At 43.0% G+C, this 20982-nt stretch overlaps 1 protein-coding gene across 1 annotated transcript in view; it reads right to left on the reverse strand.

Moving 5' to 3' along the window:
- Window positions 1–20982, reverse strand: part of LTK (leukocyte receptor tyrosine kinase) — a 163553-nt gene that overhangs the window by 65670 nt on the left and 76901 nt on the right. Inside the window, exon 5 of the mRNA XM_044272073.1 lies at window positions 4128–4267. Coding sequence (XP_044128008.1) covers window positions 4128–4267 — 140 coding nt within the window. The remainder of the gene's footprint in view (window positions 1–4127; window positions 4268–20982) is intronic.

The following is a 20982-nucleotide window of genomic DNA, read 5'->3' on the forward strand; positions in this document are numbered from 1 at the left end:
AATGAAAAAATGGCAAATTGGGCATTTTGGCCCTTTTTTCCGTTACGCCATTCGCCGTATTGGATTTTTTAAAAATATTTTAATAGTATGGGAGTTTTCGGTCGCGATGATATCCATGATGTTTATATTTATTGTTATTTAGGTGTTTATTTTTTATATATTTTTTATATATTTTATTTTATTTAATATATTTTTTAACTTTTTTAAATTTTTTGTGATGATTTTGAAGCTCATATATGAGACTATAAATAATGTTTTTTTATTTTTTATTTTGCTCTATCAGGGATTTTTAAAATGACATTTAAACTAGAAGTTGCTCATTTCTTATCCTGGCCTGCCCTCTGGTGGCCAAAATAAGAATTTCATCATGAACACTTAAAGCCTCGTCAGTGAGGCTTACAGTGTTCATCGGTAGGAAGCTTCTGGGTTTTTGCGCATATAGATGCCGTGATCTCGCTTGATCACGGCATCTAAAGCCTTTAATTACCGCGATCGGTAATTAGCGCAGATCTCTGCTGTATAAAACACACATGCGCACATGCGAGCAGGCGCCATGTTTACACATCGCTTCAGCGCTGTACATGTTCGGTGCTTGAAGCGAGTGGGTTAAATAAGTGTTCATGAAAGTACCAGTCACACAGCTAGAAAAACAGAATGGCTCAATATTTTTAATAAATTGAAAAAATCATTTTTATCCAAAAATGAGTAACATACAATCATAATTTTTTTTGCCTGCCAAGCTATTACTGCATCTGTCAAGTGTTGTGTCGTATCATATATTTTCCTCCATATTAAAGTATGGTGTTCCTTATCTGCCCTGTATGAGTTCTGTGTAGTCCTTATCACGTCTGATATGGCAGGTAACATAGGTGCGGCGCAGAGGGGAGGGAGGGGGAGTACCCTTTCACTAGGAAGAGGGAGTAGTGGTGACCCCTAACTCACCTAGCACTGGCACCTGGCTGCCCTGATGCCCCTAGACAGGCTACTAACCTGTACGCCGATCACGTGCCTTGTCCCTGGCTTACCCTGAAATAAGCCCTCGGTAGTGAATAGGGCGGTGGGAGCACTAGTCCTTAACACTGACACCTAGGGTAACAACAGGGAAAGGACAAACACCACAAGCAATCCCCGAAGGGAGACAACAACAGAAGTGAAGCGGAGATCCAACAGCTCCAGTTCCAACGGCTCCACAGCAACTGTTGTCCACCTGAGGTCAGAATAGAAGATCTGGAAGGAAGGTCTATATCTGGCAACAAGAGAAGCAGTGTAACAGCAGCTGCTGGGCGCCGTGTTCAGCAGTGATCTGTGGCCAGTGCTTCCCATTCACCGCTGCAGTCCTGGGCTATGTCTGTGCAGGTACTGTTGTTATGGGATCCGCTCCACAGTTTCCTCTCAGCCCTGGCCACAGCATGCTTGCTGCTTGTTTCCTGCAGCACTTCCTTAAGGGCCGGCGCGCGTCACTTGCTGGGATTTATGGGTTAGGTCATGTGACCTCGCTGACCAGTCCTAGCCCTCCTGCGCATATATAAGTGCCTCAGCCCTCTTCCCAGATGCCTCAGTGTCAAGGTCCTTGTGTCCTGCTAAGATTACCGATTTTTGCTAGTCTTCCTGTGCTCCTGACTCGTACCTGTATTCCTGGACTCTGCTACCTGTTAGATCCCTGCCTGCTTGCCTTGACTCTCCTGTTGCCGATCCGGATTGCCTAACATGTACCTGAGCCGCCTGCCCTGACCTTTTGCCTGTCTGACTATGCCTCTGCCTCATCCTTCGGTCCTGCACCTCTAGTACCTTTCTCAGGTACCTTCAGGTCCGCCTGGACCAGCTAGCCTCGTGTACCTATCCTCCTCAAGAGGTAGCGACCTGGTGTTCCTGCTGGTAACTTGACTTTAGGTAATTATCTTCTGATTGTAGCAGTACTCACTGGTAACTTCAAATCTTTGACCTTTCTGGAGGTGATCATTGGCTGAGCCTTAGCCATTTCAGCTATTCTTCATCCATTTGAACAATAGTTCCCAAGTTCCTTCTACGTCTTTCAGGTTTTGGTTGCCACTTCAAGGCATTTGAGTTCATTTTAGCTGAGCAGCCTATAATTTGCTGAACTTATATAACTATGTTTTCCCAATGAACTTTTTAATCAAAGTATGTTCTTCAACAACATCTGGAACGACCCATTTTCCCCAGTATTTCAGAAGGAAATGCACCATAACCAACATGCGCAACATTTGCCATCCTTCTACCTTAAATAGGTTAAAACGTGGTATTCCACCAAATGAATGATTTACCAATTTAACTTCTCACTACTATTATTTTGAACACGTGCCCCTTTCAATTACTGATTTAATTATTCCAAATTAGCAGCATGCACGTCCTAATTGTTGGGTCTGTTTTTTTTCTATTACTCTACTACCTTATTTGCCACGTAGAAATATCACTTGTACCACAAACTGTGATTTATCAGGTTAATGATGATGGAGGACTGCTGTTTTTGTGCACACTACTGTAGGTCATAAAGTAAAGCCTTTACAGTTCATCCTGTTCTGTAGTTCCTTTGCAGTTATTTAACAGCTGTCAGCAGGGAACAGTATTCAGCTAATAAAATGACCACAGCTAGCAGGACACATTGTGAAGACGTGCGCTGTTTTAAATCACTGTCTTTCATCTTTATTTCAATAATATACTGAATAGTGTAATTTAATTTATGAAACATGAACTCAAGCTGCGTGGTGCTGTGTACACACACAGAACAGAAACAGATGACTACTATTAGGGACAGAACTACTTTGTTCTTTTCCTTCACCGGGTTTCAGGACTACCCTGCCTCATGGGATGCAGTTGACTTCCAATATAACAAAACTTAACCAAATCATTGCATTTTGTACAGTAGATGGCTGTGTATTCATAATTGTGTCTGATAAATAAAATATTATTTCACTCATTAAGGCATTTGCTGCTGCTGTGATCTGAGCCCAGCTTATTTTTCGTCTGGAAGTTCTTGTTTAATGTCCTTCAACTTCTCGTTTTACAATGGAGAACAGTAAGTGATGTCATTCCCCTGTGCTACAATATTGTCTAAGGTATAGAAAGAGGAACAACCATAGAGGGATATCTTCTTTATTCTGTACCTAAGGTATATATATTTTTTTTTAAATCTTGCAAATGCTCTAAAATATATTTTTTGTAATATATATATTTTTTTATTTTTATTTTTTTATTGTTTTACTAGCAGAACAGGCCCTCGAAGTTCAGGCCTTTCTATAGATTCCATATACCACAGCCATAATGCAGAACATATTGCTTCTCCTGCCTGTGCCCACTCTGCAGAAACATCTGCATAGTACATTGGTGCAGGATACCCTCCACACATGTGCTATGCCAGGCTTTACGGAGAGGAGGGAGGACAGGCAGGAGCCTTTTGCAGCACGTCCCTGCCCTGCCTGTCCTCATTCCGCTAAACTCTGGTGTAGTAAATCGGTGCACGGTATCCTGCACTAATATTCGGTGACAGAGGTTTCAGTAGAGTGGGCACAGGCAGGAGAAGCAATGTATGATAGAGGTGCAGCTTAAAGCTCCTGGGCCCTGGAGCAAAATCTGCATCAGCCCTAATGATCAAACCTTTTGCACCCCTTTATCTATTCCATCACATGTACAAAATATGGATGGAACGATTAGCATGAAATACTAATTATACGGCTAATAACACATATCTTTATCATGAGACTCTATTTTCTTTTTGCTCAGTTCATTTTACTCAAGCGTGCTCTAGGCAGCCTCCTACTTGGCCTAACCTTCATTCTGACCCCTGTGTTATAACTGGTCAACCAATGCTACAACCATCAAAACTGCTCTTAACCCTGCCAGAAGATTAGTCCTTGACTTTTAGTTGATCACCACGGCCATACAGTATGTTGCATTCTCTACTGCTGGTGAACAATACTGAGATCATTTGAGCTTCCCCAGCTCTTCTTTATATTTCCCTTTTCCCTATATTTCTTTTGTGCATGATGTGACTATGTACAATTTACATGAAGATGTATGAGATGACGAGTGATGTCCCTGCTCAATGTGAACCAAGATCAATTTAGTCAACAAAGAAAACAGCATCTAGAAAATGAGGTTAATTATCTTACCATCAAAGCAGTTTCTGAGGCTGATGCTGTCCAGAGCGATGAAGCTCTCCGTCTTCAGAGTACAAAAGGTGTTACTCAAAGTGATGTGAAAGGGTCCATCTATTTCACCAATATTTGTGTTCAGCAGCTTCCAGGGAGACCTGAAGCACCATCCAGAACACAAAATAAAATAAAGTATTATATTCAGTCTCAATGCCACATTTTAAATATTTTGGCCAGAAACACACAGTATTAGACACAATGAGAACCATCTGTCCTTCACAATGTGAGGCTTGTCCGAAAGGAGTCCAGCAATGTGGATGGAGGCTGTTCTCACTGTGCTACTGAACATCTAAAGAAATAGATTTCCACACTGCTGCTGTGTTCCACAATAGGACTGTATTGTGCAACCTTCTGAGGAACCCCTCTAACCATGTCTTAAAAATAAAATCTCTTGTTGTTTCTGTCTTGTAGGAACATTGAACCAGTTTCCAAGGAACATTGGTTCTGCTGGGCGTGCATATGCTTTCTGTGAGGAGAGGGGAATAAGCCACTACCAGACACCAATGGTGGCAGCTTATCTACCTGGAGAAAAAAGGTTTAACATGCCTGATTCATTTTTTTCCCCGTGACATATGCAGAATGAACGTTACCCAAGCATCTCCTAAGCCAAAGATAGTTGGCTGGTCCGGCCAAAGTAGGTGGGTTCAGCAGACTTAAGTCTAATGTGTATGGACCCCTTTAATCTTTTAGTTAAGGAGCAGCAATTGCATGAAACTTCCTAGGTAATGTTATGTTACTTTGCACCAGAATCTTCATATTCCAAACAACTTAATTGTTCCAATTAAACTTGAAACCAATGGAAATGGTTTAACTTTTTAAGGAGAGGATAAGCTAACAGTAAATGTCAGAGAATATTTGTTTTGTTCTAAGATCTTGTAAGCTAAGCTAGGGGCAGACTGAGTGGTCTTGGGGACCAAGGCGAGAATGAGTGACATCACCACACAGGTGTGAATATCACTCAATGTGAGATACTTTCTCCATAGAACAGTAAAGTGTCAAAAGCTTTTAGTGGAAAAGAAAGCAATGTGCTCCACTAACAACTTCAGATGGAGGTTCAGAGCCCAACTGCAAAACGCATGGAAATGCTTCTAATGTATTGAAACAGAACCTCCCCAGAACCCTGAGGGAACACTGAGAAAGTTTCTGAAAGTTCTCCCTACGTAAATCAAACATATTAGATCTAGCTGTCTATCATATCCTAGTGTGTCAAATAACTTATTTAGAAGCTGTATTGTACTATGCCAATAATCATTTGCAGTCAATTCAAGGGGACAACCTGGACAACCCTTGGGCTCTACCTGCAATAAAGAACTAGTAAGAACTTGCCTGACAGATCCTGTGCTGCCATTCTGGTTCTCTCGGTTGGGCTCTATTTACCAGGTGTGATGGACAGTGGTGACTGTGCCAACTAACTAGTTTGGCTTTGGGCTAAACCTATGGGCATTGTCCTTGGTGGCTCCCTGACATTCACCCTTTAACCCTTCTATGGGGATCTGGACTTCACAGCAAGGAACCAACCAGGCTGCTACCTCCTGGAGTATTCCTGGTGTAGTTGGCTGCTAACCCACAGGAGCCAGAAAGACCAGTGAGAAGCACCAATGACACAGGCAAAAGCATAGTCTGAATACAGTCCAATAGTCAGGGCAGGCTGAGTTTGTGCGTAATCCAGGTCACAGTTCCAAGGTCGGGGCAGGCAGCAAGGAGCACAATCAGAAGACAGACTGGGTTCGTTACATGGGAATTCAGACAAGATCACCTTCACTGGGTGAAGTAGAAACCTTAAAGCTCAGATGAGGAGGTGGATCCAGAGCACAGCTAAATAGGAGGCTGGTAAGCAACTTAACCAGCACCTGGACAGGGCCAGGAGAAAAGGATTAACTCTCCTAGTGCTGAAAGGAGTTCACTGAGCACTAGTCCCAGTACACATAGGGAGAATGGAGCAATGCCTGCCCTGCGCTTGCCCAGGACAGCAGGACAACGGCGGACATGAACCGCCAGCCTAACAGGCTGCAGGGTTGAGGTCACTTCGAGAACACATAACTACTGCAGCCAATCACTGGTCTCAGGGGTGCACTGAAGAGGCCAAAGATTGGCTGCAACATTCACTTGTCAACCTGACATCACCACTGCAGCAGGGAAGACAGAACCCCACCGGGAAAACCGGAGCAGTGGCCCAGGATACTTATCAGTTCTTGATTGCCGGTGTATTCCAAGGATTGTCCAGTTTCCTCCTAACTAGGAAACCCCTTTCATTATGTATATTAATAGTTTTTGCCAATTTTCAATTCCATTGCACGATCTCTGGTGCTATGTACCCAAGCCATTACTATTTTGGAAATTGATCTACTGTACACTGGTGAGTTACTATGTTACATGGCTGACAAGGTAAAAAAAGACATGGCCTATCATATTTGACCCATTGTATACTCCAACCATGTTGACCATTTAAAGCCATCTTTTAATATTTCTAAATTAATTGAGAACCTAATGCTCTAGGTCTATAACACAATGTTTCTGTACTTCCCAGACAAGTGAATTAGAGCCACGGAAACAGCACAGCCCACTTAGCTGGTTCCGTTATTCCGACTCTGGCCATCACATCTAGGTGGGGAGGCCATTCTATAGATAGGTTTTTGTTCCAGAGTTAGAACCACATCTACTAGAAATGTCATGCCTGACATTGTAGCTGCCATGGGGGGCAGTCTGTGGCTGTTGATGAGGTTATGTGAGTATCCAAAAATGCAAGAGTGGCAAACTCTGTAAAGGCGTATCAGAGCCAGAAGAAGTCTTCATGGATGTGTGGGCCACATGGAAAAGATGGAAAAGTGAACAACTACAGTCAGAGCTGATGTCAACTATGAGTCATTGGGATGACATGACAAGTGTATGGTAGTTCGGAAACATTTCTATTGCTTTATTTAAGTTAGCTTTTAGGCTCCTTTACTGGCATCATCCATCTTCATTTATCTTACTGTACTGTATGGGTTGGTATTCTTCATCCTACACATTTATATTCTGTGTTATCATTTTTAATTCCTGCCCTGCTCTATTTCGAAGACACAGAGTACAATCAGTTTAGAAGTACAGCCAATATCCACTTCTTTTTCATATTCATAAGATGCTTCCTCATATTCCGACTTCTATCTTGGCAATATTCCCTAAACTAACATGCAGTCAAGCGCCAAGACAGGCCAAACTTCAGATAATCAAATATTAAAGAAAATGTGTGATAATTATTAGACTTATAGCTCCTGAATCACTTTGCCCCCAAACCTTCTAAATTGTATTAAAGGAGCAGAGTCTGCATCTTCTATACAGTTATCACTGTGACAGGACAACTCAGGAAGTGTCATAGACATTAACATTATCACTTATCAAACTAATTGACTTTCAGAATGACTTTTAAATATTAATTGCAATCTACATGGCCCAGATCCCAGATCATATCTATTACAATGGTCGGAAGTAGCATTATTGCTGTACTAAATTAAAAACCCTATAGAGAAGGTCTCAGATTCCAGTAAGGCTAAATCCCTACGTCGACATTAATTTCCACTGCAGGATGTATGGAAGGTCCACATGAGGATCTGCCCTAGTCCTTTACTTTTCCAGCAGAACCTGCAGATATACTGTAAGTAGTATCCATGTGGAAATTTTCTCTAGGTGTGCAAACCCTATTCACATGCAGGGGATGTGGACTAACATTGGATGTGATGTGGATCACATCAAGGATCCATATGCTATCTCAATCAGTGAGGAGGCTGCACCACTACAGTGATGCCTGGGAGATCAGCAGGGTGATGCTGAACCTCTTTTGACTCCCATGTGACGATTCCTAGTTCCAAAATTTAAGGAGATGATTCTGCCATGGTTGTTGGCAGGGGCATTGCTAGGGTCTTTTATTCAGGGCCAGTGCCCCGAATCAATCTACCACTGCCCCGAATCTCGCTTCAGCAGCAAACCCAACAACTAGTATCCGATCTGATTCCAACCCCATGGCAGGAGGCAGGGCCGCTGCTGCACCGCCGGCCAAGTCTTGTTTCTGCAGGCGGGAACAGACGAGCGCGTTGCTGGTGCCACTGCAGTGCCTACTCCACTGTACTCACTGGCGTCTGGCCCAGCCATATTGTTGAAACGGTCGGTCGCCCTCGTTCTCTGACTGCCAGCCAGGCCCAGGCATAGTCAGTCAGCGTCGACTCAGCTAGCCAGAGCCAGCTTAGCCTCCAGTGTTCAGCAGGCAGCACTAGTCGATTCAGCATGAGCCAACCTAGGCGCAAGGACCTAAGCCCAGGTAGTAGGTACTACTGTATATTATTATTTATGTACAGCTGGTATGAGACTGGGGGCAAATTACTTAATGTGGGGCAGTGTGGGGGGCAAATTACTTAATGTGGGGCAGTGTTGGGGGCAAATTACTTAATGTGGGGCAGTGTGGGGAGCAAGTTACTTAATGGGGGTAGTGTGGGGGCAAATTACTTAATGGGGTAGTGTGGGGGGCAAATTACTTAATGGGGGTAGTGTGGGGGGCAGTATTACTAATGAGGGCATTCTAGAAGGGAATTACTATTGGTGGGACTATGAGTAGTACTATTACTAAGGGGAAGATTATCTGTATGGCACTTATTTGGGGGTATTGGGGGGCATAGTAAGCAGCAGGTTAACACTGTGGGGACTCCAGGTTAGAGGATGATGATAGAAATGTGAGGAAGCTAAGATGTCCGTGTGTCACACTCTGCAGAGAAGAGGCGGCTGAGAGAAGTTGTCTGGACCGAATGGAGAAGATGATGACAGAGAAGATCTACACCGGAGAAGGCGTCACCTGGGAGGCCCTGGATGTGAGAGGTATATGCTGCTGTATAGCAAGTAGAGCAAAATGCAGTGTGCGGGGGGTGGACTTAGAGAATTGGGCCATATTCATTGGGGCTTGTGCCCCGGATTTTTTTCGACCCTAGCAACGCCCCTGGTTGTTGGCTTATCTTTGGCTTAATATTTGCAGTGGCAGCCACTCTGGTTCCAGCTACTGTTAAGGTTAATACGGGACCATATGGATCCGCAAAGCACAGATGCTGGCCGTGTGCCTGCCAACAATTCTTTTCACCTTCTGCAGAATGTCTATTCTTGGCTCCAAACCAGCAAGAATAGGGCATGTTCTATCTTTTTTGTGGGGCCGTGGATTAGACATACGAATGCAGAAAGAACACGTAAAACACTTTTTTGCAGCCACATAAAAATTAATGGTTCTGCATCAGAATGGCAAAAAATGTGGATTGGATGCGGACTGAAAATATGGTTGTGTGCATGAGACCTGAAGGGGTAGCTGCAGCCCTAAGGGTCATGAAAAGAATCACAGGACATTTGGGATACCTCTTCTGGCCCACCTCCAGAAAGTTCTTAAATTTACATGGAAAGGTCCTGGGTGTCAACATTTACAGCTGGGGTTTCAAATTAACCAATCAGATTATGCCAACTGTTTTAAGAACAACCTATAGGTCTAACATCTGGGATCAATCATGGTAACTCGTGGGCGGGAAACCAGAGGAGTTCTTTTGTCTGGATACATACACGTGGAGTTTATATACAGCTTATAGTAGATATGTGCTTACAAAGAGTATATGATGTATTCTGAAATTTACAGAAGCAATATCAATATTGATAGATACAAAATTAGTATTTGAAATTATGATTTAACCCTTTTAACTTTTCCCATATCATTATAGTATCTAAATAAAATGTATCTGTATAGCACCACCTGGTGTCCAATAAACTTAGCAGAGCAATGAATGGGGATCTCTCTGGATCCATGTGAGGTACAGGGCTGGTTCTAGCTTTGTTAGAAAGAGATTGTCTGTCTGATTTTTTTTTTTTACATTAATTGAGCGATAATGCAGCGTCCCACTGGCTTATGCGGGAACTGCAAAAGCTTGTTGTTGTCATTTGTAATATCATGCTGTATTGCATTATCATGTGAAATCCCTTTTCACCAGGCTGTCACTAGATGGGGTAGCACCACAGTATATATAGGACAGTTTAGGCTTAGTTAGGGAGTTGGGAAGATGTAGCGGTTGAGTACAGGAGTGTGGAGGAGGCAGGAGAGGTCTTCTCTCCTCTCAGCTCTCTCTCTCTTGGGCTCCACGGCCCAGAGGAGCAATCGTTGGATCTCAGTACCAGACCAGGAAGTCAGGCAAAGGAAAAGTCTCTATTCTACCATCCACTCCTCTGGAGTAGCAAGTGATTCTCGGTCAAGTTTATCAGTGGACAAAGACAAAGGAAGGACAAAGCCATTATTCTAGGCTCTAAGCGCCTTCGTTTATAGGTGAAGGACTTATTAGCTTCTGGCAGCCTCACCGTTATTCTAAGGACAGATAAGGTTTCTGTTGCATCACTTGTGTGTAGAAGACTAGGACTTTAATAACCTCAACTGAGACTGAAGTAAGGCAAAGAGCTGGATATCAGTGAGTACATAACTAACTACCCTAGCCTGACACATCACTACCAGCACAGCCTGTTAATGGGATTAATCACATCCAACTTGCATGTGTATCAGAGACTGTTTTATTACTGGATATAAACTGTTATCAAGAACCTGGTTATAATAAAGTTCACAGTTGGATTTAATCCTGCCTCGTTCTTCTAACGTCATATTACTACCACTCTCAACATTTTTCACCATCAAGGTACTGGCGTCACGACAATACCTAAGTCAGGGGCCCAGCCGCACAAGCACTCAGAAACCCAATCACTATCAAGGGCACCTCGATCACCACCTGGCCGGTGCCCCCTGTAATGGAGTGTGTCCCGGAGAATCCAGTGCTGTTTATGCGTGAGGTGTTCTACCCCTGCGGACTGGCACGTTGCAAAACCCCTTTAAGACAATATACGAAAATAAGCAAAACTGCTTACATTGTTGTTGGCTTTTCACATTATGATAAATGACTTGAGAAATCATCTTACATTGACCCAGTAGCCACAGCCCCATCTTTGCACTGAGGACCTCTTAAGTGCCATCTTGTGCTGGCTGTGACCCTGTTTATCTCCTGTCCAGAAAACAAAAGATGGATTTTTACTGCTTACAACCCTATTGGCTCTGTTAATACAGCACTATTACAATGATGAATTTTTACTGGAAAGGCTACGGGCAACATTGAAAAGCACTTAGACCATATCTAACACAAGGAACAAATATCCAAAATGCATTTAGTACATTTTTCTTTTCAAGGTATAAGAAGAATACAAACAATGGCAAGCTATAGTGTTCACTATAGTGTTCAGTAAAAAAAAGCAGGTTCTGTCTTGGTACTAGTGTTCACAGGAGGGCTGGAGAGCACCTGCTGAGGTCATGCATAGTGCAGAGACACATGGGACTAACACCAGGTGTCATGTTGTGGGGCGCCATTAGGTACCATAGCTGTTCCTGCCTGGTGTTTGTGGAGGGAACATTGACCAGTCTTTGGTATGTCCAGGACATTATGGAACCAGTCCTACTGCCCTTTTGTCTGTTAGGAGACCCGATGTTCCAACAAGACAACGCCTGTCCACAGGCTACACAAGGTGCTCTTCAGGGTATCCATCAGTTCACCTGGCTAACTCAATCTCCAGATCTCTCCCTCACTGAAAATGTCTGGGACTGAATTGGGCGATGGATCTCCCATGCGCAGCAGCCAACAACCAACTTGACTGAACTATGGTTGAAAGAGTTTGGAATGACATATCAGAAGAATATCCTGCATCTGTATGATGTTACCAGGCCGGAGTGGCAGCCTGTATCGCAGATATGGGAGATGCCACCAGTAATGATGGGACCCTGCCGCAACATATAATCCTTCTGCAGAACCCAAAATATAGTGGGCACCACCTTGGTTGTGTGATCATTTACAAGTACCACTATTAGTTTATACTTTGTCGATCTCCGCTCAATCGCATTCATTTTTCCAGGTGTTCCTTTTACATTTTACAGTAGTGTAATATGGCAGTGCATAAATAACAATTCCCTAAGCTACAACCGTTCCCCATCACACACGGGGGCCACAAGGACTTCAAATTGTGAACACTGCTCTTTATGGCAGCCTATGTAGTGTGAGCGTGAACTCTGCCAATGTTGTCTGTGTCTGCTGAAGGGCACAATGTGACATTGGCCATGAAGATATCCATATCCATCCAAGATCAGGCGCATGTCAACTGTTTCACCTGTTTCAACTGAGCACCTCTGACAATTCAAACCTGCTCACGATGTCCATACCTTGCCTCCGCAACAAGGTCTTTGGCTTCTGCGAGTTTGTAGATGTGTTGTTTCTTAACTAATATGGATTGAGTCTGACTCTTTCCTGACCATGGTTATTGATCTCTGCCTGCCCTGACCAGGATCAGTTTTCTTGCATGGCGTGATGTAGGATTCTGAATGTGAGGGGCTTTTTAAGAAGCTGCTATGAGAGTCTGTCTTTCAGTCTATTAGAGTATTAGGCGTATTAGAGTTTATATTACATGTTACTGGAGATCAAGGAACATGTTGACAAAAAATGCATTGACGCAGAATTAAAGTAATAGATGGTTCACTCTAAAAGGATAACTAAGGCCTGTTTCACACTGGCGTGTACTCACTCCATGTGACAAAAAGAGAGAAATTGAGGGTTAGTCAGATCACGTGGAAGGGAATCCAACAGATCAGAACAAACGAGAGGCGCCAACGGGTGGAGAGAATGCGAGAAAGAGAGTAGAGGCTAGGAGATTACCGTAGATAATGCAGCCTGTGGGTAGTAACCATGCAGATAATATCGGCATGTAGCGGAAAGAGTGCAGAGACAATATAGGTTAGATGTGGAAGGTCAAGGGGGGGGGTATCCCGTCTGATGCAACCAAACCTCTACCCACTTAGTGGCGCCGAATCAATACCTCTAGTTTGTGATCCACAGGGGTCCTATCAATCTGTACCCCATACTAAATGAGAACGATTGTTCAAATAATTATGTCTCTATCTATATCCAGAAACACAGTGATACTTAATCAGTCAGACCCACACTTACACAGGTTCACAAATATGGCTAGAGCCTGTGGTGGAGGGGTAGACATAACCACATAGCGGAAGAGTGTTAGAAGTGTAACTAGAGACTGACAATAAAACCATAAAATGTGTATTGTGACTTACTTCACGAGGGGGGTGGTAACCCGGATAAAGTCAAGACACCGGGTGACCCTATTAAACCTCCCAGCCTGGATCGCCTGTAGAGTGTTAGAAGATAAAGGCAGCCATCGTCACACTGGGCATCTTTTCAGGTTCTTTATTTCATAAGTGAATCCGGCTCAACTCGTTTTGTGTTTTTTCAAAGTCCCTTCATCAGGATTAGTATAATAAATAATAAGTAATACATTACATGCATAAAATCATACCTTTTATATAGGGTTAAAAAAACACCAAATATGGAGGGAGGAGTGGCACATAAAATGTGGCCACGAGGGACGCCAAGCTCACTCCATTGCGCAGGCCTGGCCTGGCAAGCTCTGATGCGTTCCACTGTGGAACGCACCAGCTGGTGAGTCCTCCTTGATGGATGGTTGGAAGGGGTGTGGCAAGGCCCGGCCTGTCAAGCTCCAATGCGTTCCACTGTGGAACGCACCGGGTCGTGAATCCTCTTTGTTGGAAAGCTAGAGGGGGTGTGGCAAGGCCCGGCCTATAGGTGCGCATGCCTGGACCTCTGGAAGGCCGATGCGATACTACCAGAGGATCGCACATGACAGGAAAACGAGGGTGATGGTTACCTAGACTACGGAATCCCTGCATACAGTAGGGAACATAAAGACATCAATTAAGAGGGCTAGTCAAGGAGTTTTGGCAAAAGATAGATAAATAAATAATTAATTAAAAAAGATAATAAAATATAAATATATATATATATATATATATATATGTGTGCCCACCAAGGAGATATGTCTAAAAATTATAGATATATATCTCTAAGGACCATATATGGCCTTCAAAAGGGCTTATGGGGTAAGAATACAGCTTATAGGGTAAAAATACACATATAAACATATGTGTAAGTGGTACCAATTACCCACAAAAAATGGAACAAAAGTTTATAGAGGATATGGGTATATGTACATATATATCGGCTGATGTAGTACGTTTCAAGGACCCTTGGGGGGTGAAGTGCTTTTAGTCGAGGTCCATAAGAATAATGTGAATATATATATATATATATATATATATATATTCACCGAATGAAGAGGCAGCACTTCCAGTTATTGGTGATAGGGTGACAACCCCAAACTTTATTCCCATTTTGGGAAGAAAGTTTGGGGTCGTCACCCTATCACCAATAACTGGAAGTGCTGCCTCTTCATTCGGTGAATATATACAGTCATGTGAAAAAATTAGGACACCCTTTGAAAGCATGTGGTTTTTTGTAACATTTTTAATAAAAGGTTATTTCATCTCCGTTTCAACAATACAGAGAGATTAAAGTAATCCGACTAAACAAAGAAAACTGAAGAAAAGTCTTTTCAAGATCTTCTGTAAATGTCATTCTACAAAAATGCCTATTCTAACTGAGGAAAAAGATAGGACACCCTTGCCCCTAATAGCGAGTGTTACCTCCTTTGGCTGAAATAACTGCAGTGAGACGGTTCTTGTAGCCATCTACCAGTCTTCGACATCGGTCTGAGGAAATTTTACCCCACTCCTCAATGCAGAACTTTTTCAGCTGTGAGATGTTTGAGGGGTTTCTTGCACGTACAGCCCTTTTCAAGTCACCCCACAGCATCTCAATGGGATTCAAATCTGGACTTTGACTTGGCCATTCCAGGACTCTCCATTTCTTCTTTTTCAGCCAATCTTTGGTTGATTTACTAGTATGTTTTGGGTCATTGTCATGTTGCATGGTCCAGTTCCGCTTCAGCTTTAATTTTCTAACTGATGGTCTCACATGTTCTTCAAGCACCTTCTGATACACAGTAGAATTCATCGTGGATTCTATGATGGTGAGCTGACCAGGTCCTGCTGCAGCAAAGCAGCCCCAAACCATGACACTTCCACCTCCATGCTTCACAGTTGGTATGAGGTTCTTTTCTTGGAATGCTGTGTTTGGTTTACGCCAAACATGTCCTCTGCTGTTGTGTCCAAATAATTCAATTTTGGACTCATCTGTCCAAAGAACATTATTCCAGAAGTCCTGGTCTTTGTCAACTTTATCTGTGGCAAATGTCAGTCTGGCCTCGATGTTTCTCTTGGAAAGCAAAGGTTTCCTCCTTGCACACCTCCCATGCAAGTTAAACTTGTACAGTCTCTTTCTGATTGTAGAGGCATGTACTTCTACATCAACAGTAGCCAGAGCCTGCTGTAGTTCTCGAGATGACACTTTAGGGTTTTTGGAGACCTCTTTTAGCATCTTGCGGTCTGCTCTTGGGGTGAACTTGCTGGGGCGACCAGTCCTGGGCATGTTGGCAGTTGTTTTGAAAGCCCTCCACTTGTAGACTATCTTCCGGACAGTGGAATGGCTGATTTCAAAATCTTTTGAGATCTTTTTAAATCCCTTCCCAGACTCATAGGCTGCTACAATCTTTTTTCTGAAGTCCTCTGACAGCTCTTTTGCTCTCACCATGGTGCTCACTCTCACTTCAACAGTCAGGAGCACACCAAACTAAATGTCTGAGGTTTAAATAGGGCAAGCCTCATTCAACATGCAGAGTAACGATCTACTAATTATGTGCACCTGGTGTGATATACCTGTGTGAGATCTGAGCCAATTTAAGAGGGAATACATGTGAGGGTGTCCTATCTTTTTCCTCAGTTAGAATAGGCATTTTTGTAGAATTATATTTACAGAAGATCTTGAAAAGACTTTTCTTCAGTTTTCTTTGTTTAGTTGGATTACTTTAATCTCTCTGTATTGTTGAAACGGAGATGAAATAACCTTTTATTAAAAATGTTACAAAAAACCACATGCTTTCAAAGGGTGTCCTAATTTTTTCACATGACTGTATGTTGGAGGATAAGCCAGCCTCTCTGAGGAACATTGCACCCAGTGCACAACGTCTGACTGTGCTGCTGCATCATTTGCGGTATTATATATATATATATATGTGTGTGTGTTTTTTTTATTGACATAATAGCTTTATGTTCCTTGAGTCGATTACATAGAAATGGTCAATCCAACTAGATCAGGGGTGGGGAGGGGGGGGGGCATATAAAAAAGACTTTCTGTATAAAAGCAGTAAAACTTGGGGTAAAAACGTGCATAAATAGAACAAATGGATGTGGAGAAAAAATGATATAACTGGAATATTACCCAGTATTATGTTTAAAATCCATCTGTAAAATCTATCTATACTCATGTTTCTTGCTTAAGGGAATCGAAGGCCAACACAAATGCTATAACTGGAATATTTCCCATAGTAAATTCTGGAATAGTACTCATAATTAATGCGGGAATCTGCACTCTTGTCTCTTGCTTCAGTGAGTAAAAGGTCCACATATGTATGTTTAAAATCCATCTGTAAAATCTATCTATACTCATGTTTCTTGCTTAAGGGAATCAAAGGCCAACACATAGGACTCGGTCTATAAATTATTTCATAAATATATACTGTATATCCTGTATGACCCAGAACTTAACCAGAGGTGTACTAATGGTTCCCAGTAAGCTAATAACAAATTGTAATAAAACAATAGTTATAAAAGATCATGATTCAGTAGTACACATGTTCTAGTGTTTCATTGAGGCCATAAGGTGTGAGGGTATTCATCTGATAAATCCAGAACATCTCCTTCCGGCATAGTTGCTGGAAGGAGGATGTAACTTGTTCTAATGGGGTTACCCTAAGGCCTGCTGGGTTTCCGTCGTGTACTAGGGAGAAATGGTGTGACACACTATGGGTGGCGACTTTTCTATTAATATTAGAACGGTGCTCGTTCATGCGTTCTCTCAATGTCTGCGTAGTACGGCCCACGTAGAAAAGGTTACAAGGGCACTGTAGTAGATAGATTATATTCGTACTGCTGCAAGTCATGTGATGTCAGAACTAAATCTTGTTCCTGGGGTGTGCTAGCTTGACTTCTTCTCTAGCAGTAGTAATCATTTCACAGCATTTGCATTTTCGGGCTCCACACTTAAAAGTACCCTTTGGTTCTATGGCTCTTTTTTTCTTGCAATTGTGAGTGTTTTGTCTTAGGGCATGATGGGGCTAACACTTTTTTGAGGATTTTGGCCCTTCTAAAAGTCAATTTAGGCTGCCTGAGTAGATCTCTGCCTAAAATGGGATATTTGAGTAACACTGACTAGTGTTTGGTAAGGATGTGTCTAATCCATTTGTGATTAGAAACATAGAATGTGTCGGCAGATAAGAACCATTTGGCCCATCTAGTCTGCCCAATATACTGAATACCCTGGATAGCCCTTGGCCCTATCTTATATGAAGGATGAATGGCCTTATGCCTATCCCATGCATGCTTAAACTCCTTCACTGTATTTGCAGCTGCCACTTCTGCAGGAAGGCTATTCCATGCATCCACTACTCTCTCAGTAAAGTAATACTTCCTGATATTACTTTTAAACCTTTGCCCCTCTAATTTTAAACTATGTCCTCTTGTAGCAGTTTTTCTTCTTTTAAATATTCTCTCCTCTGTTACCTTGTCGATTCCCTTTATGTATTTAAAAGTTTCTATCATATCCCCTCTGTCTCGTCTTTCTTCCAAGCTATACATGTTAAGGTAATTTAATCTTTCCTGGTAAGTTTTATCCTGCAATCCATGTACCAGTTTAGTAGCTCTTCTCTGAACTCTCTCCAAAGGATCAATATCCTTCTGGAGATATGGTCTCCAGTACTGAGCACAATACGCCAAATGAGGTCTCACTAGTGCTCTGTAGAGCGGCATGAGCACCTCCCTCTTTCTACTGGTAATGCCTCTCCCTATACACCCAAGCATTCTGCTAGTATTTCCCGCTGCTCTATGACATTGTCTGCCTACCTTTAAGTCTTCTGAAATAATGACCCCTAAATCCCTTTCCTAAGATACTGAGGTTAGGACTGTATCACTGATTTTATATTCTGTTGAATCTTGTTATAAGGCCTGGTTTGAAAGAAATTTGGCCTTTTTTTGTTCACTGTATTTGTTTTAAGGCTCTGTTTTTGGCTAATTTGTAATGTTCTATTTTTTAGATTCCTTGATGAGTTGAGTAAGATAACCTTTTTCTTTGAATCTAGTGGCCAGGGCGTCTAACTGTTTCTTCATGGTGCTGTTATCCGTACAGTTACGTCTGATTCTCTTCATTTGGCTAACTGGTATATTAGTCTTCCACTTGTGATAGTGGCAGCTTTTAAAATCTAAAAAACTGTTAGCATCAACGCTTTTGAAGTGTGTACTAGTAGAAATCAAGTTATTGTGACTATTGAGGTCGTTTACTCATTCCGGCAGGCTGTTCTGGAAGGGGAACAGCCTGCCAGATCCGTAACTACAGTATACATCCGTGAGCTGCTGGACGTCCGCCTGGCCCCATTCACTAGGACAGTGTATCCTTAGAGCCACATTGATGTTACAATAATGATTCTGATGAACATTGTCTGGTAATGCGCCCCTTGTATTTTTCTGTATCAAATTGCCATTGTGTCGTCCTTCTTTCTAAAGTCTGATCAGTATTATGATTAACAAAGATTTCTATATATTTGTGACACAGTGAGAGGTTTGGTCTGGGAAAACAGGTATTTTCCTCTCAGCATGTGCTGCTGGGCTGATCCACTTCCAGGTGAGGTCAAATACAAGACCGGATTTTAAATGCCAATCCGGGTTTTAGCAGCACCTGGCTGTCCTTAAATAGGCAGCTAGGCTCAGAAGCCACGTCTCTGTGTTGGGATCTGGGAGCCTTGTGTCTGGATGAAGGCTTGCTACCTGTTTGGTGTGAAAACAGGTTGGTGCTGCTATCAGCAAGGACTTTTTGAGGCTGAATTGCCGCATGGTGTGAATTACCACCAACACCGCAAGGTGACTTTTTGTTTGAATATGACTGCTTGTTTTGTCACTTGCCTAAAGTGTGAATAAAACACTGAACTGTTTGATCCAAAGAACTTGTTGTTGCCTCTATACTGCGTCTGCTAATCCTGTCTACCAGAGCGAGTCCCCACAATATATAATGCATTATTTTTTTCCAAACTGTTAAGTCAACTTCAAACTAACAGGAGAGAGTGTACAAAAGCTCCAAAAGACCCAGAAATCGCAACCAACTCCAGCCGACCCATTGTGTAGGTGCAAGGTTTCACTTACATCCATATTGTTTTGGGACGTTAAGAGACGCTGCTAACAGACCACCGCATATACTGTATCATTACGCTGCCTGTACTGAGAGCGGAGTGGGACTTTATCTATTAAATGTGATATTTTTTATATGCTGCACAATTTACTGAAGATACAGATGTTTTATAATCAGGAGCAATACTGACAGGGGCGTAGCTAAAGGCTCATGGGCCCTGGTCCAAGGGTTCAGCTTGGGCCCCCTTTCCCTCAGTGTTTTGTGGCTAGGGAAGCACATAGCCTCTATGCTGCCTGCGGCAACAAATTTAAACAGTAGACCACCCCCCCAACCCCCCCATGCCAAATTCTTGACCTAACCCCTTCCCTCCAGCCAGAGCTATAACTTGACCAACATGCACTTTCTATAATACTGGGGTCTTTCTATAATACTGTTGTCTTCTTATGTGGAACAAGGGTCTTTGGGCCCCCTCAGGCTCCTGGGCCCGGTAGCGACTGCTACCTCTGCACCCCTGTGACAGGGTGTCACAATGTTTTGCAGAGAAAGTGCTGGATGGTGTGTACATTGCACCAAGTTTCTGGCACTTCATGTGTTAAAAGGCTCCAGGAAGGGTTGGTTTTCTTTGTATCCAGAAGCTTCCTGGGAAAAAGAAAGCCAGTTTAGGGTCCTGGAGCCGGTCAGGGAAGAGTTGGGTGGGTTCCCTGACCACCCAGAGCCAGTCTGGGTTTTACCTGCCTGGGGGACTGCTCACACAGGTGTACTAATTAAGTCAGCAGCCCTGACCCAGGAGCTCTCTCTCTGGGAGTCTGGGCAGTCTGAGAAGCTGCAAGCCTAGGAACTCAGAGCGGTTGGCTTCTCTACCTAACTACTGAACTGTAAGTTGCTCTGTTTTCCCCTTGAAAATGCTCTTTGTGTTTTGTGTTATGAGTTTAGCTAGTGCTGCCGAGTGAGATAGGCAGGAGCCAGACGGCTATTGTTGTTTTTGGTTTTTGTTTTGTTATTTTGAGCAACTTGCAAAATAAACTAGCAACAGCCTGACGCACAAGCTACAAAGGTGTCAATTTGTTCCTGTTTCTGTCCAAAACAACCCCGCAGGAAGGTGTAACAGCTCACAAATTGGTGTCGGATGCGGGCAGACGGATCCCTGCCAGATACCATCCATCTAGCAACTTGAATTGCATTTCATCTCATCATCCAATACGATGGAAGACCTGGTGTTGAGGTTGGCACAAGCCTGTGCAACCCAACAAGAAGCAAATGCAGTCCAGCGAGAGACTAATGCCAGATATGAAAAAGCTTTGGCGGCACAAGCTGAAGCTGCTCGGAAAGACAGAGAAACTCTTACAGAGGTTCTGCAGCAGCTGGCGAATATGCGTCAGGATCGACCTAGCAATAGTGGGTTGATCAAAGCAAGCCATTTTCTTCAGAAAATGACCCCACACGATGACGTGGAAGCATTTCTGAATACATTTGAATGTACCGCAGATCGGGAGGCGTGATCTAAGACTCAGTGGGCGGGGTTGGTTGCTCCGTTTCTAACGGGTGACTCTCAGAAAGCGTATTTTGATTTGTCTGCTGAG

The sequence above is a fragment of the Bufo gargarizans genome, chromosome 11, assembly GCF_014858855.1.
Source record: "Bufo gargarizans isolate SCDJY-AF-19 chromosome 11, ASM1485885v1, whole genome shotgun sequence".
NCBI lineage: Eukaryota > Metazoa > Chordata > Amphibia > Anura > Bufonidae > Bufo > Bufo gargarizans.